The sequence below is a fragment of the Perca flavescens genome, chromosome 19 (assembly GCF_004354835.1).
Source record: "Perca flavescens isolate YP-PL-M2 chromosome 19, PFLA_1.0, whole genome shotgun sequence".
Classification (NCBI taxonomy): Eukaryota; Metazoa; Chordata; class Actinopteri; order Perciformes; family Percidae; genus Perca; species Perca flavescens.
Window position 1 is genome coordinate 4,832,751 of NC_041349.1, and position 12,457 is coordinate 4,845,207.

The window sequence follows — 12,457 nt, forward strand, 5'->3', positions numbered from 1 at the left end:
ACAAATGCTCTAAAACTAAATAAAACACCCAAAATTCTATGAAAGTAGTGATCATTAATTTTGCTTGCAAAGAACTTCATTGGGAACCACCCATGCTATTTTTGGTTAATTTGGTTGAAAGAAACCCATATTTCTGATAAAGAAAGACAACACAAGGGTTACACATATTTTTGTATTTAAACCTTTAAAACACACACACACAGCAGCAGAAAGAAACCCTGCAGTTTTGTAGTGCTTCCCAGCCACTTTCCTGTTTTTATGTTAAATTTGAGGGTTTTATTTAACATCTCGACACTTTTTTAAGCTTTTGCCCTTTTGTTCACAAACACCCACATACACAGAGCAGAAAGAGAAACTGCAAATTTTGCTCTTAGTGCACACGGCACACACACACACACACACACACACACAGGTGTCTTCTTCTTCTTGGTGAATCCACCGCTACCATCTGGTGTGGAGAGTGGATCAGGATATCTAATATTAGAATCTGAATCAGAATCAGAAAAAGCTTTATTGTGCATGTCACACATTCTCTTAATATAAGAAAGTTAAGAAAATCAAGTATTAGAATATAAACAATATAAGTATAAATATATACACAGTATGTATTAAAAGTAAAAATAAAAAGCGCAGTACAGCAGAGAGAGTACAGTGGCATGAGGAGCCACAGGTGGGGTGTGGAGAGAGTCAGGGTGGGTTCTGGGACTTGTTGATAAGGCTAGTGGCAGATTGGAAAAAACTGTTCTGGTGGTGTTACTCAAAGAGTTTGTGTCTCTCCAGCACGCTTCAGAGTCCTGGTGGAGTAAAGGTCCTGGAGCGGCGGCAGATTGCAGCCAATCACCTTCTCAGCTGACCAAATGACACACTGCAGTCTGCCCTTGTGCTTGGCAGTGCTAGCAGCGTACCAGATGGGGATGGAGGATGTGAGGATGGACTCAACTCCCTTACTGTTGGTCGAGGGGATACAGAATGGGGACTGCGGACATGAGGAGCCACCACCTATCATTTTTAATTGTCCATGTTGACTCAGTGTTTGAAGTGACTGCGATTTACATGCTGTTACAAATGGGATTTATCTTTATTTATTATTTTGTGTTTATGGCGTTTTGCTGTTGTTTCTTTGTCCTTCATATTCTGGCTGTTAGTATTACAAAAGTAACGCAATTACAATAATGTATTCCTTTTTGCTGTAACGCAGTAATATAATGCATTCCTAATTAAATTTCGGTAATATTATACTCGTTACAATCTCAGTAACGCGAGTTACAACACAATTTAATGCAACATTTAGTGGTGTTTTGTTTTTTAAGAATTCACCAACACCGCGAAACATTTCTTTACAGGAAAAAAAAAGCTGTGAGTATTATTTCCTTTTGCTGTATTCGATGGTTGAGATGACTGCAGAGACAGATACATTTGCGAGACGGACATTATTTTCAGGAGTTATTACGCTGCGTTGAAGTGAGCTGTTCTGTTCCCGTGGTCAGAGCCAGAACCGGAGACGGTACGGACAACATCTGTGTCCCAACAGGTGACGGTACGTCAGCGCAGACAGCAGTGTGTCCGAGCTGCTGACAGATTTAAACATGTCGCGAATTAATGTTTAGTCTTGCTGCACGTAAATATCATTGCATTTTATCAGCCGTGGAAAGTAACTATGCCGTACTTCAACACAACTGTAACGTACTTTTAATTGAGTATTTTCATTTTCTCCTACTTTCCTATTGTACGTCTTTACTTTTCTATTTTGTATAGCTTTTGTTACTTTGCATATTCATATTAAGTATACAAAATATTATGAATCATGATGTATTAAAGTGGATAAAGATGAGACTTTATTGATCCGGTTGTGAAATTCACAAGCTACCTGCCAAATGTGTAGGCCGAAAGCCTACACATCTTTCACCGAAGGCTAAAAGCACATCTCTTCCGACTAAACCTCGAATGAAATAAAACAAATAAATAAATAAAAATTCTTGAACCTGCACTTTCATATGTCTCTTTGTAGCGTTGCTTATTTAAAGCTAATGTACTTGCACTTACTACTACTACTCTGGAGTTTGAACTTCCACAGTTGAAAGCACTTAATTGTAAGTCGCTTTGGATAAAAGCGTCAGCTAAATGACATGTAATGTAATATAAAGTCAAACTTCTGCTGTTATTTTGGTGAAAGTAACGTAAAAGTAATGCAAAAGTAGTGCAAAGCATTAAAATTCAGAGACAGTAATATTGTAACATAACTAATTACTCTCAAATGACAGTAACTAGTAATCTATAATGTATTACATTTAGGAAATAACTTGCCCAACACTGACAGTAAACATGGAGCTTTTATTGTGATGGGGAAAACAGAAGTGGATAAAGTGTGGTATGTGTTTGGTTTAATCTGTGTTGTGGTTGAATAAAGTGAGACGTGCAGTGCTGTCTGCGTTCTGGCATTGGAAGACTGTGTGTCTATTTTCCAGCCAACCCTGAGTCTAGACAATATAAGAAACCCTGGGTTACATTTATATTGTATTCAGTGCACATTATTTTCTTTTTCCACTGTTGGAGTGTCACTTGTAAACATCAGGTTCCTCCCACTACACCAGGGCACCATCTCGTGGCGTCTTGTGAAAAGAACAGGTTTTATATTGCCAGTGTCTGTTAGTTCCAAGGCTCCAAGTTCATGAAAGGACACCTGAGCTCCTGGCTTCACTACTCAGTTAAACTTATACTGTAGCTGCTCTTTGTATGAATGCAGTTATTAAAGGTTGTTTCAGAGGGAAGTATAGTGTTAGTTGTGAATGTTAATATTTAAACACTTAAACAGTGGGCATTGATTACTGAACAGGCCTACCTGGTAAATGCCCAGGGGCCCAAAATGTCAGGGGCCTCCTGGGGCTTCACCTGCAAAATGTCACTCAACAAGGTGTCAACCAACCAAGATATAAAACAGAAGTGCTAATAAACAGTATAATCACACAGCTTTCATTACTGTTGATGCTCGGAGCAGCCATGTTGAATGTGATGTCAGAGTTGGTGAGGTTCTTCTCTTGGTGAGGACCAACAGCTGTTGGTCAGCCAGTATAAGCCTCCTCCTTCCTCTTTATATACGACTATGTCACATCTCAGCTACAAGGAAACAGGCTGATATGAGAGAAGTGAAGTTATGATCACATTGGAACAGACAGAAACAATGCTCATCATTTTATTTTATTTGATCTGAAGAGATTTAAAACTTGACATCTAAAAAGACATGAACAACAACACGACTTACAGCAGAACCTGAACAACTATCAGCTACTAAAGTCCAGTTCAGAGCAAAGATTGCAACCAGAAGAAACCTTTACTTCTCTTACTACTCAGCTCGACTAAAACAAGCTGATGGTGTCTCTGCGACTCAGCTGGTTACGTTTTCAGAGGCTGGTTTGGGAACAGTCAAATCAGCTGCAAACTATAGAAATGAAATGATCCATTTTATTTACTATGTTTCAAACCGTCAGCTGTTGGAAATGGCAGAATTTTAGATGGAGGCTCAACGAGTGCACCAGAGTTATCTCAATGCAGAGGATACACCGTCTCATCTCACTGGTGTAAACTAACAGGTTTCAAAACGCTCCAGACTGGAGCATTACAAGCAGCTGCACGTTTAAACTTGTTTCAACGCAAATCTTTGGACTAAAAACTAAACTGGTTAACATCCTCCATCTACAGGTCAAAGGAGAACATGTGGAGATCCACAGGGAAGCTTTCTGAGGCTTCCACTCTTTCTAATCTATGAGAACAATTGAGCTTCTTTTCAGATCAGTTCAGAAGTGATGCTCTGTGGTGACAGCAGTGATGACATCATCATAGTCATCATCCAATCCCTCCTCAGCTTGGGTGGGAGGGGTCATCACCACGGAGACAGGCAGGTTTTTCCTACAGTCAAAGCAGGTTAGACAGAAAATTTAGATAATTGATCAGCTGTTAACTGATCAACACCAGAGTGATGGTGTGAGATTGATGGATTGATCATAAGGTCAGTGAATGATTCAGAGTGTTACCTGTGGTCCTACGTCGATATAAAGACACCATGATGAAAGTGGAGATGCAGTACGGACAGAACACCACCAGGTGGACGACCAGTCTGATCACAAGCTGGAGGGGGTCTGAGGCCGGGGGCGGAGCTGAGGTATCAGGGGGCGGAGCTGACGAGGTTGGTGGGTCTGTGGTGTCAGGGGGCGGAGCTGACGTGTCATGGGGCAGAGAGCTCGTAGAAGGGCTCGTTGTTGGAGGTTTCCCTGTAGAGAGAATCAGCTGTCAGGTGAATATCTGGATGAATGAACTCCTGAAATCAAAGGTAACCTCCTCACCTGTGACAGAGACCCAGCTGGATGAAGACTCTCCATCACTGCTGATGAGACACTTGTAGAGGCCTTCATCAGACCTGGAAACATGGTGGATGGTCATGTGACCTGCAGGCTCATTCCTGATGAAGGAGCCATCTTTATAGAAACCAGCTGGGAGGTTGGAGGACTTCTTTGTTTTACAGGTCAGATTGAGGTCTTCTCCCTCCATGACAGGGAGGACAGGACTCTGCAGGATCACTGGTCCACCTCAACACAGAGACAAACTACAGCATGTCATCCATTCACACACAGCTTCATCAATACTGACTCCACAGTCTGATCTTACCAGTGACAGTGATGGTGATGCTGTTACTGGTTGCTCCCTCTCTGGACTCACACCAGTAAACTCCACTGTCCCCTGGGACCATGAAGCTGATTTTACAGGAAGAACCAGCAGGTTTTCCCCAGCCATCTCCACACTGAGTCCTGGTTTCTCCGGATGTGTTCCTCCTCAGAGTCCATCCAGCAGAGCTGTCGTCCTCCTCACAGCTCAGAGAGACAGATTCATCTTTAAACATCTGAGAGCTGCCGGGACTCGCAGTCAGAGAGGCTGGAGGGAGGAGGGAGAAGAATGTTTCACCAGTTTAAAGAGAAATGGGCTGCTGAGATTTAAAACAAACCAAAACTTAGAACTTCTAGTTTGATAAAAGATTTGTTTGGTATTAAGACAAATGTAAAATTGAATCTGTCCAAGGTGACAAGATTTGTGTGTGCTCAGTTCAGGTCTGGAATACTCCCTCTCCATATTGAAACAGGACATTGGTCGGGCACCAGTGTGGAAGACGGACTGTGTTATTTATGTGATCTCAATGAAATCAAAAATATATTTAATTTTGCTTTATATTGTTGATATTATCATGATTTAAGTTTGCAATTATTTAACAAAGTTAAAGTCAAAGAGATGAGGCAGGATATACATCTGTTAGTTTGGTTGTTTAAACATAAAACATTTTTTTATACTTTTTAGAACAAGCATGGGCTAAAAGGAAGACTGCTTTGTATCGATGATTCTCTGTCTGGTAGTGACATATATTTATTTATTACATATTTGGTAACATTTTTGAGGTCTTCACTTTGTAATAATGGTACATGAATTATCATGAATTCATCATCTCATGCAAGACTTAGTGTAGGAATAATACGTTAATTAATGCATCAATTAAGGTATTTCAATAATCATGATTTCTGATTTATTAATGATGTTCATGTCTTCTTCAAAAAAACTGACCAGTGACAGTAGTGTACATACATTCTGAAGAATTGTACTTTTGTAATCATTGTTAACTAAATATTACTTCTTCATTACTTCATGTTTGTGGCCCTTAAAATAAAGTGCTGACCTGGTCCATCTTTAACATTGATAAATAAGATATGATTAATGGGGGCATAAAATGAAATGCATGAAGAATTAAAGGAGTGCATTGGCAAAATGATACTGAGGTCACTAAATTGACACAAAATACAGGATACTATAAATCACGTAAACAATAATGCTTGAGAACAATGTTAACTTAAATAGGATATTTTTTAATTTTACTTTTTACTAACTTTTGTGTCTGAACAAAAGAAATGTCTTGATAATTTTTTTACAAAATCCTCCTTTTTCACAAAGATGATAACTGCGTATGCCACCATTAATCATATCTTACTTATCAAAGTTAAAGATGGAGCAGGTCAGCACTTTATTTAAAGTGCCACAAACATGAAGAAGTCATATTTAGTTAATCATGATTACAACACTACAATTCAGTTTCTTCAGCCTGTCACTTTAACCACATATTTACCTTTGAAGAAGACATGCACATCATTAATAAATCAGAAGTGATGATGAATGAAATACCTTAATCAATGCATGAATTAACATATTGTTCCTGCATTAAGTCATGCATGAGATACTATTAATCCTTGTACATTACTGACAGTTCATGAAGTACTACACGCATGAAGTCATGCTTTTTCATGCATGAAGTCATGCATGAATTTATGGTAATTCATGTACTATTATTGCAAGTGTTACCAATTTTTTTGTGTTTGTAGTTTTGGTACGAAATGTCTAGTTGACAATGTATGTGGTTACATTATTGTGGCTGCTGTAAAATGTTTTATTTATTCTTTATTTTGTGCAGAGTAGAGTATGTTGTGTGTGGACATTGGAGCGGAAGCTGTGAATGAAATTACTTTTATATGGGTGGGTGTAATTCCGTGTGAGATGGGCTACTTAGTGGCATGACATTAATAAAAAATATATCATATCAAAGCTACTGTGACAATCACTACTTTGGACAAAGTGTGACTGGGCCTCTGATACTTCACATTAATTATCTGGGAAACTTAAGGAATCAGCTCATTTCTTTACACAATCAATAACTGATCTAAGCTGGGAAACCTTCCTTCATGTTTTCTCCCAGGACCCTCCAATATCTTAACTTCATTGTGTGTGATGTTTTTCATCTTTATCTTTCTCGTTTTCTACTTTTGCCCACAACAAGTATCTCTACATTAAAACTACTCAGAGTTTCAAAGGGATGTGGTTAACCATATCTGGTATTCTGGGGGAGTTTCAAAGTGTGAACGAGCCGGCAGAGGTAGATGTAGGAGAGATGTATCATTGTTCATGTGCAGGTTTGATGAATACCAAACTTATTGTTCGTACAAATATTTTGAACACACACATTGACAACTTGTTCTACGCATGTTTTGATAAATGAGACAACTGGCTTCTAAATGATCAAAAACCTCTATTTGAACACTCACAATACCTCTCTACACATTCTTAAAGTACTTTAACACTGGCAGCTTGTGCCTATCGTACCCGATAGAAAACGGCATCTCTTATTCATATTTAAATCATTTCATAACGATAACAGATAGCGTCATATCATCTTTTCCAGCTGAGAGCTGATGCTCCGGCGGCCATGGTGGTGTCTTTGGTGTCTTTCTAGCATTTACAGGCGGTTTTCTATCCAGTCTGGAACTTGTGCCTTTTTTCGGGGTTGTCGAGCAATAAATCCAAACTCTTACATCGAAGTTTTGTCCACTTGATGTCCATAATTTATACATTTTTCGGTCATTGCTGCCGCTAGGTACTGTTGAAGTTAAAAAGTTAAAACTCGGCTTATGTTTTGAAAACAATGTTAAATGGGGTCTGCAGCTAAAGTTAATCAAGTAACTACACTAATCAGCATTTGACTGCCTCACCCAAAACCTAGCTTCTAAAGAATGAATCAGGTCATGTCTGACATTTAGCATATGAAGAAGACTCATTGTCCCCACAGGAAAGGTAACTATTGTTTCTGGTTTTGGGGAGCCACTTCCTGCAGGGCCAGACGTGATCAGAACAGAGGAAATGCAAACTCTGTAAACTTGAACAGAATCATCACTACCATGTGAAACGACCTTTGTCTGTGACCTGGAGTAGACCTGAAATTCAGAGGTGTGTCTTTAACAGAGGTGTCAAGTAACAAAGTACAAATACTTCGTTACCTTACTTAAGTAGAAATTTTGGGTATCTATACTTTACTGGAGTAATTATTTCACAGCATACTTTTTACTTCTACTCCTTACATTTTCACAGAATTATCTGTACTTTCTACTCCTTACATTTTAAAAATAGCCTCGTTACTCATATTTCAGTTCGGCTTGTTTTCATTCCGGCTCGTCATCGTTCAAAAAACACACAAAACCCCTATCCAGATCGCTCCATCCGGAGAGAGTGAATGTGATTGTGGTTGGATGAGAAGTATAAACATAGTCATTCCGACACCCTATTGGTTTGTACGCGATCCATCAAACCTGCACAGACCCGGTGCCTTAACGACCGTTATCTACCGGACCGAATAGCAACGTGGATTTCGGTGCCTTATTTAGGAACCACTTAAATGCCTGCGCTTCTCTCTGATGCTCCGAAAACGGACGTTAGAGGGAACTGAAACATCGCCGCACGGGACGCTAGTTAACACTACAGTTGGCAGCAGCTAACGTTAGCCTAGCGTTAGCTAGCAGCGGGAGTAAACACGGTTAAAACGGACAGGTAAACTGTGTAAAGTGTGTCTGTATTTCACTGGAGAGGATTGTAACACCAGCCTGTAGCTGCCGGTGTCTGATAAACACAGAAGAGATGTGTCACCTTTTTCAGCCCTTCTGAGTTTGCAGGTATGATTTTAATATAACATTATTATAGTCATATGATTTTGTCCTAACGTTTTGGGGTTAAGCTGTTGTCCTTAATGGCATTGTTTCCCCTTTTACATCAGGGGTCTTCAACGTTTTTTAAGCCAAGGACCCCTTTACTTAAAGTGAGATGTAGCAGGGACCCCTTACTACATATTGTATAAAATTAAGTTGCATATTAAACTGGGCCTACAATAACTGTTAGGGCAACCTAAAGCCTTCTAACATACCCTTTTTTCATAAGCTATTAAAATATTAATTGTTGGCATGATTTTATAAATCATATTTTAATGTTACATACTGTATGTGACATACTGTATGTGGCACAGTAAATCTAGGATTAACTGTATCTGTGGGCTGATATCTTAGGGACTACCTTACCTATAGGCCAGTAAGCTTATCATCAGTGGGAATTTATGTTTGCTAATAATATGTTGGAATTATGTTAAGGCATTTTAATTTTAAAAGACTCAAAGATAATAAAAAGACTCAACAATTTACAATAATTTGGAGGGCCCCTGCAATGACTCTGAGGACCCCCTGTTGAAAAGCTCTGCCTTACATTACCTTTACTTTTATACTTTAAGTAGTTTTGAAACCAGTACTTTTACACTTTTACTTAAGTAAAAAGCTTGAGTTGATACTTCAACTTCTACAAAAGTCTTTTCAAACCCTAGTATCTATACTTCTACTTGAGTAATGAATGTGAATACTTTTGACACCTCTGGTCTTTAACCTGGGACAGTTTCCATTCAGGGAAACACCCACAATTCCAAAGGAATATAATTCGGAAACTGAGGTGATTTCGGGACTTCAATCTGTGACCCCGACAGGGGAAGCACGTTGAAGTCCACTGTTTACAGAGTATTGTTTGTCATGTCACATGACTGTTCTTCTGTGACTCCGCAAGGAGAAGCATGAGATCAGTCCGCTGTCAGCTGCAGTGTTTTATGTTTGATTGTGTTTTGTCTTGTCGTTTTCATGCAGTTTCATTAAACCTTTTGCTTAACTTTCAATTCCCACAGCCTCTCCTCCTTCCTCCAGAAATCAGAACGAACACGTCTTTTAGAGATTTCTTAACAGAACGATGCTAGCCGCCATATTGAATTTCCATGATGCTTTTCGAGAGATGTTACATTTTGTCATCCTGTCAGTACCCAATCCGTTCCACTGGCACGATCCGTTGAATGTTTGTAACCTGCTTTCCCCATTATGTTTGACTTAACGTTATTTTAGACTGAATCTAGCTGTCGGCTAGCGGTTAGCCGAATTAGCTGTTAGCTATCCCGGTGGAGGCTAGCGTGGAACGGATCGGGTACTGACAAACTGCCATCGACGATGTGGCATGAACGCAGCATTATCATCTGCGCCTACGTCATGGCATACGTGTCATCTTGCACATGCGCAGAACGGATCGTGCCGGTGGAACGGATCGGGTTCTGACACATCCAATGGAAGGCAGGTCCGTCACACATTACACCTTATATGGGCATCCGAGGGTGAACAAAGATTGTTCATTGCGAGAAGAGATCATTCCCACAAGTCAGGATAGTTAGATGAGATCAAAGATCGTCTATTACCGTTCTAAACCGTTCTACAGAGGAGAATGGCGTCACTGTTTAGATATGTGGGATACATTTGGGTATTTTTTGAAGAAATGTAAATAGTTTGTCCTTTTATATGAGTTATAATGTTCATTATGTTTATTTTTGCAGTGGATGACTCCAAATATATAGGAGAACTGTTTTAGACAACATATGCTTGTGTAGCATTGCTGTGTGTGTGATCTCAATAAATGTTTTACAAGCTTTTTTAGAAAATAAAACCAGACGGACCAGATGTTGTCAAAAATCCTTTAGGCCCCAGAGGGCTAAACACAACCTTTTCTATCAAGAAAACAGTGTACTGACCTTGGTCTGTTGGGCAGCTCAGCAGTGAGGTCAGAACTGAAGAGATAAGACACTTTGGTTAGTTGGAGTTTGGTTCAGTTCAAAGTTTAAATAATAAATGAAAAGAACACACTAAAAACAGGCTTTAAATCATTTACACAATCTTTCAAAATAACATTATCATAATTGTAAACTGGAAAAAGTTTTCCTTTCATCTTGTATTTCTTTCTAGGTATTGACTGATTATCGGGACGTTTTTTGGCAGTTTGCAGATCATTTTAATGTGGGTGTTATGTTGAATGTTTCTAATTAATTAAATAATTGCTTAACCCTTAAAAAGTGCTGACTTTGGGTCAAATTGACCTGTTTTCAATTTTTGTTTTATATCAGAAAATATGGGACGTAGAAATAAGCGCTGAAAATGTAAAGAAGAAAAATTTTACAATTTAAAATGTTGGAAAAAGCAAAAACAAACTGTGAAAAAATGGGGAGAAAAAAAGGTTGTTTTTTTTTCAAGGTTGATGTGAAGACCGCCCCAGGGTTAAAGCATTTAAACAAGGTTTTGTGTTGGAGTTTGTAACAATCCAAAATCTTAATTTTGACTTAAAGATTTTCATTTTAACTGTAAATGCAAATCAGTTCCAAATCTTTGTTACATTAACTACTAATAATCGGTATCGGCCTTGCAAAACCAGTATTGGTTGATCCCTATTTCTTTCAGCTGATATTTTTCAGTAAACAGTTTACTTACAGAGTAGCCAGAGTAGAGATGTGTCCTCCATCCTAACAGTTGGTGAAATGATGTCTCGACTTATTTTCAGTGTATATCCGCATCAAGTAAAACTCTTCTTCCTTCCTCTGTGACTGGCAGTGTTACATGCATGCATACATACTCTCATGCATAGAGATACATACATACACATGCATGCATAACATGAGATGGTTTATTAACATGAGGTTATATTGGTGTAAGTATGTTGTGCACGTACTACATTTTGGCCAAGACAGCTTCTAATAATCTTGAAACAAACAAAACTATCTCTATGTAGGTGGCAGCAGTTTTGTTGCAAGTAAGTGAACACAGCACCACCTCGCCTCTGTTAAACCACTGAAAAGGGGATCAGAAAGAGACTCAAATAAACTGTTTTTAAACTACACATCAAGAATGCCAATTAGGTATTTCACATTAAAGTAATTTGCCTTTGTGTTTTAGTGTGTTACAGTCAAAATGAGAATATGTGCAAAATATTTGCTTTAAAGGTATTGTCCGTAAGATTTGATTTTCGGGCCTCTGGGACTTCATCTCCCAGAGTTCCTTTCAAAAACGTGTCGACTGTATGACGTCGGTAGCTTTACAGCTGACTTCAAGCATGGCGATGATTTCCTGAATATTCGTCCCAAAAATCTTTGGTCTGAACTGGGCTTTACACATACTTTTATTGATCCACTTTCATGTAAATACTAAAATGCTTTCTTTGGTTTCCAAGTTGTGACCAACATTTTCCATTTTATGAATCTCGTTTATATTGTAAGTGTTAATAATGAATGGTCTGTGTGGCACCCTGACATGTTTACATCGTGACTTGTTCCTCTTGTGGTTAACAAGTCTGCTTATACTGTAGCAGCTCTGTGTGTGTGAAGTCCATTTCACATGAATTGGGTTTTCTTATCAGCTCTCACAGCAGCAACAATTGTTAAGAAGAAAAAAAAACTGTGAACATCCAAACTGTACTTCCCTTTAACTAGTAGCGTTTGACACTTCTGTGATCAGACATCAAATCAAACATAGTATTTAAATGTATTTAAACTGTAGATTTTTATACCCATGGGCAAAAACTGCACATTCCTGCACAAATGTTCACATGAAAAACAGACTATTTTACAATGAGATGTAAAACTCTCTTTGGATGAGAGCATCATATTAATTGAGTCAGACAGCCAGCAGGTGGCAGCACAGCACCTTCTCTTTCTTTACACATGCTCAGGTCAGCAGGGAACAGCTCAGAGGCCTTTTTAATTCAAGCG

General features: G+C 38.8%; 2 protein-coding genes across 2 annotated transcripts in view; both read right to left on the reverse strand.

Annotated features, from left to right (window-relative positions):
• Positions 1 to 12,457, reverse strand: part of LOC114546120 (low affinity immunoglobulin gamma Fc region receptor II-like) — a 1,096,214-nt gene that overhangs the window by 1,060,599 nt on the left and 23,158 nt on the right. The window lies entirely within an intron of this gene.
• LOC114546144 (low affinity immunoglobulin gamma Fc region receptor II-like) lies at positions 3,792 to 10,489 on the reverse strand. Its single transcript, XM_028564812.1, has 5 exons — positions 10,454 to 10,489; positions 4,660 to 4,923; positions 4,338 to 4,580; positions 4,082 to 4,265; positions 3,792 to 3,903 (listed from the first exon to the last, which is right to left on the reverse strand). The coding sequence occupies exons 2-5, from the start codon at positions 4,889 to 4,891 to the stop codon at positions 3,792 to 3,794; spliced, it is 771 nt and encodes a 256-aa protein (XP_028420613.1). The 5' UTR covers positions 4,892 to 4,923; positions 10,454 to 10,489.

What these genes read in the sequence shown, in the direction of transcription:
- LOC114546144 (XM_028564812.1), bottom strand. Translation starts at nt 4,891, where the DNA reads ATGTTTAAAGATGAATCTGTCTCTCTGAGCTGTGAGGAGGACGACAGC. An exon ending in CAGCTGGGTCTCTGTCACAG is followed by an intron (nt 4,266 to 4,337) that starts GTGAGGAGGTTA and finishes TTCTCTCTACAG; the next exon opens with GGAAACCTCCAACAACGAGC. An exon ending in CACCTGGTGGTGTTCTGTCC is followed by an intron (nt 3,904 to 4,081) that starts GTACTGCATCTC and finishes CTTTGACTGTAG; the next exon opens with GAAAAACCTGCCTGTCTCCG.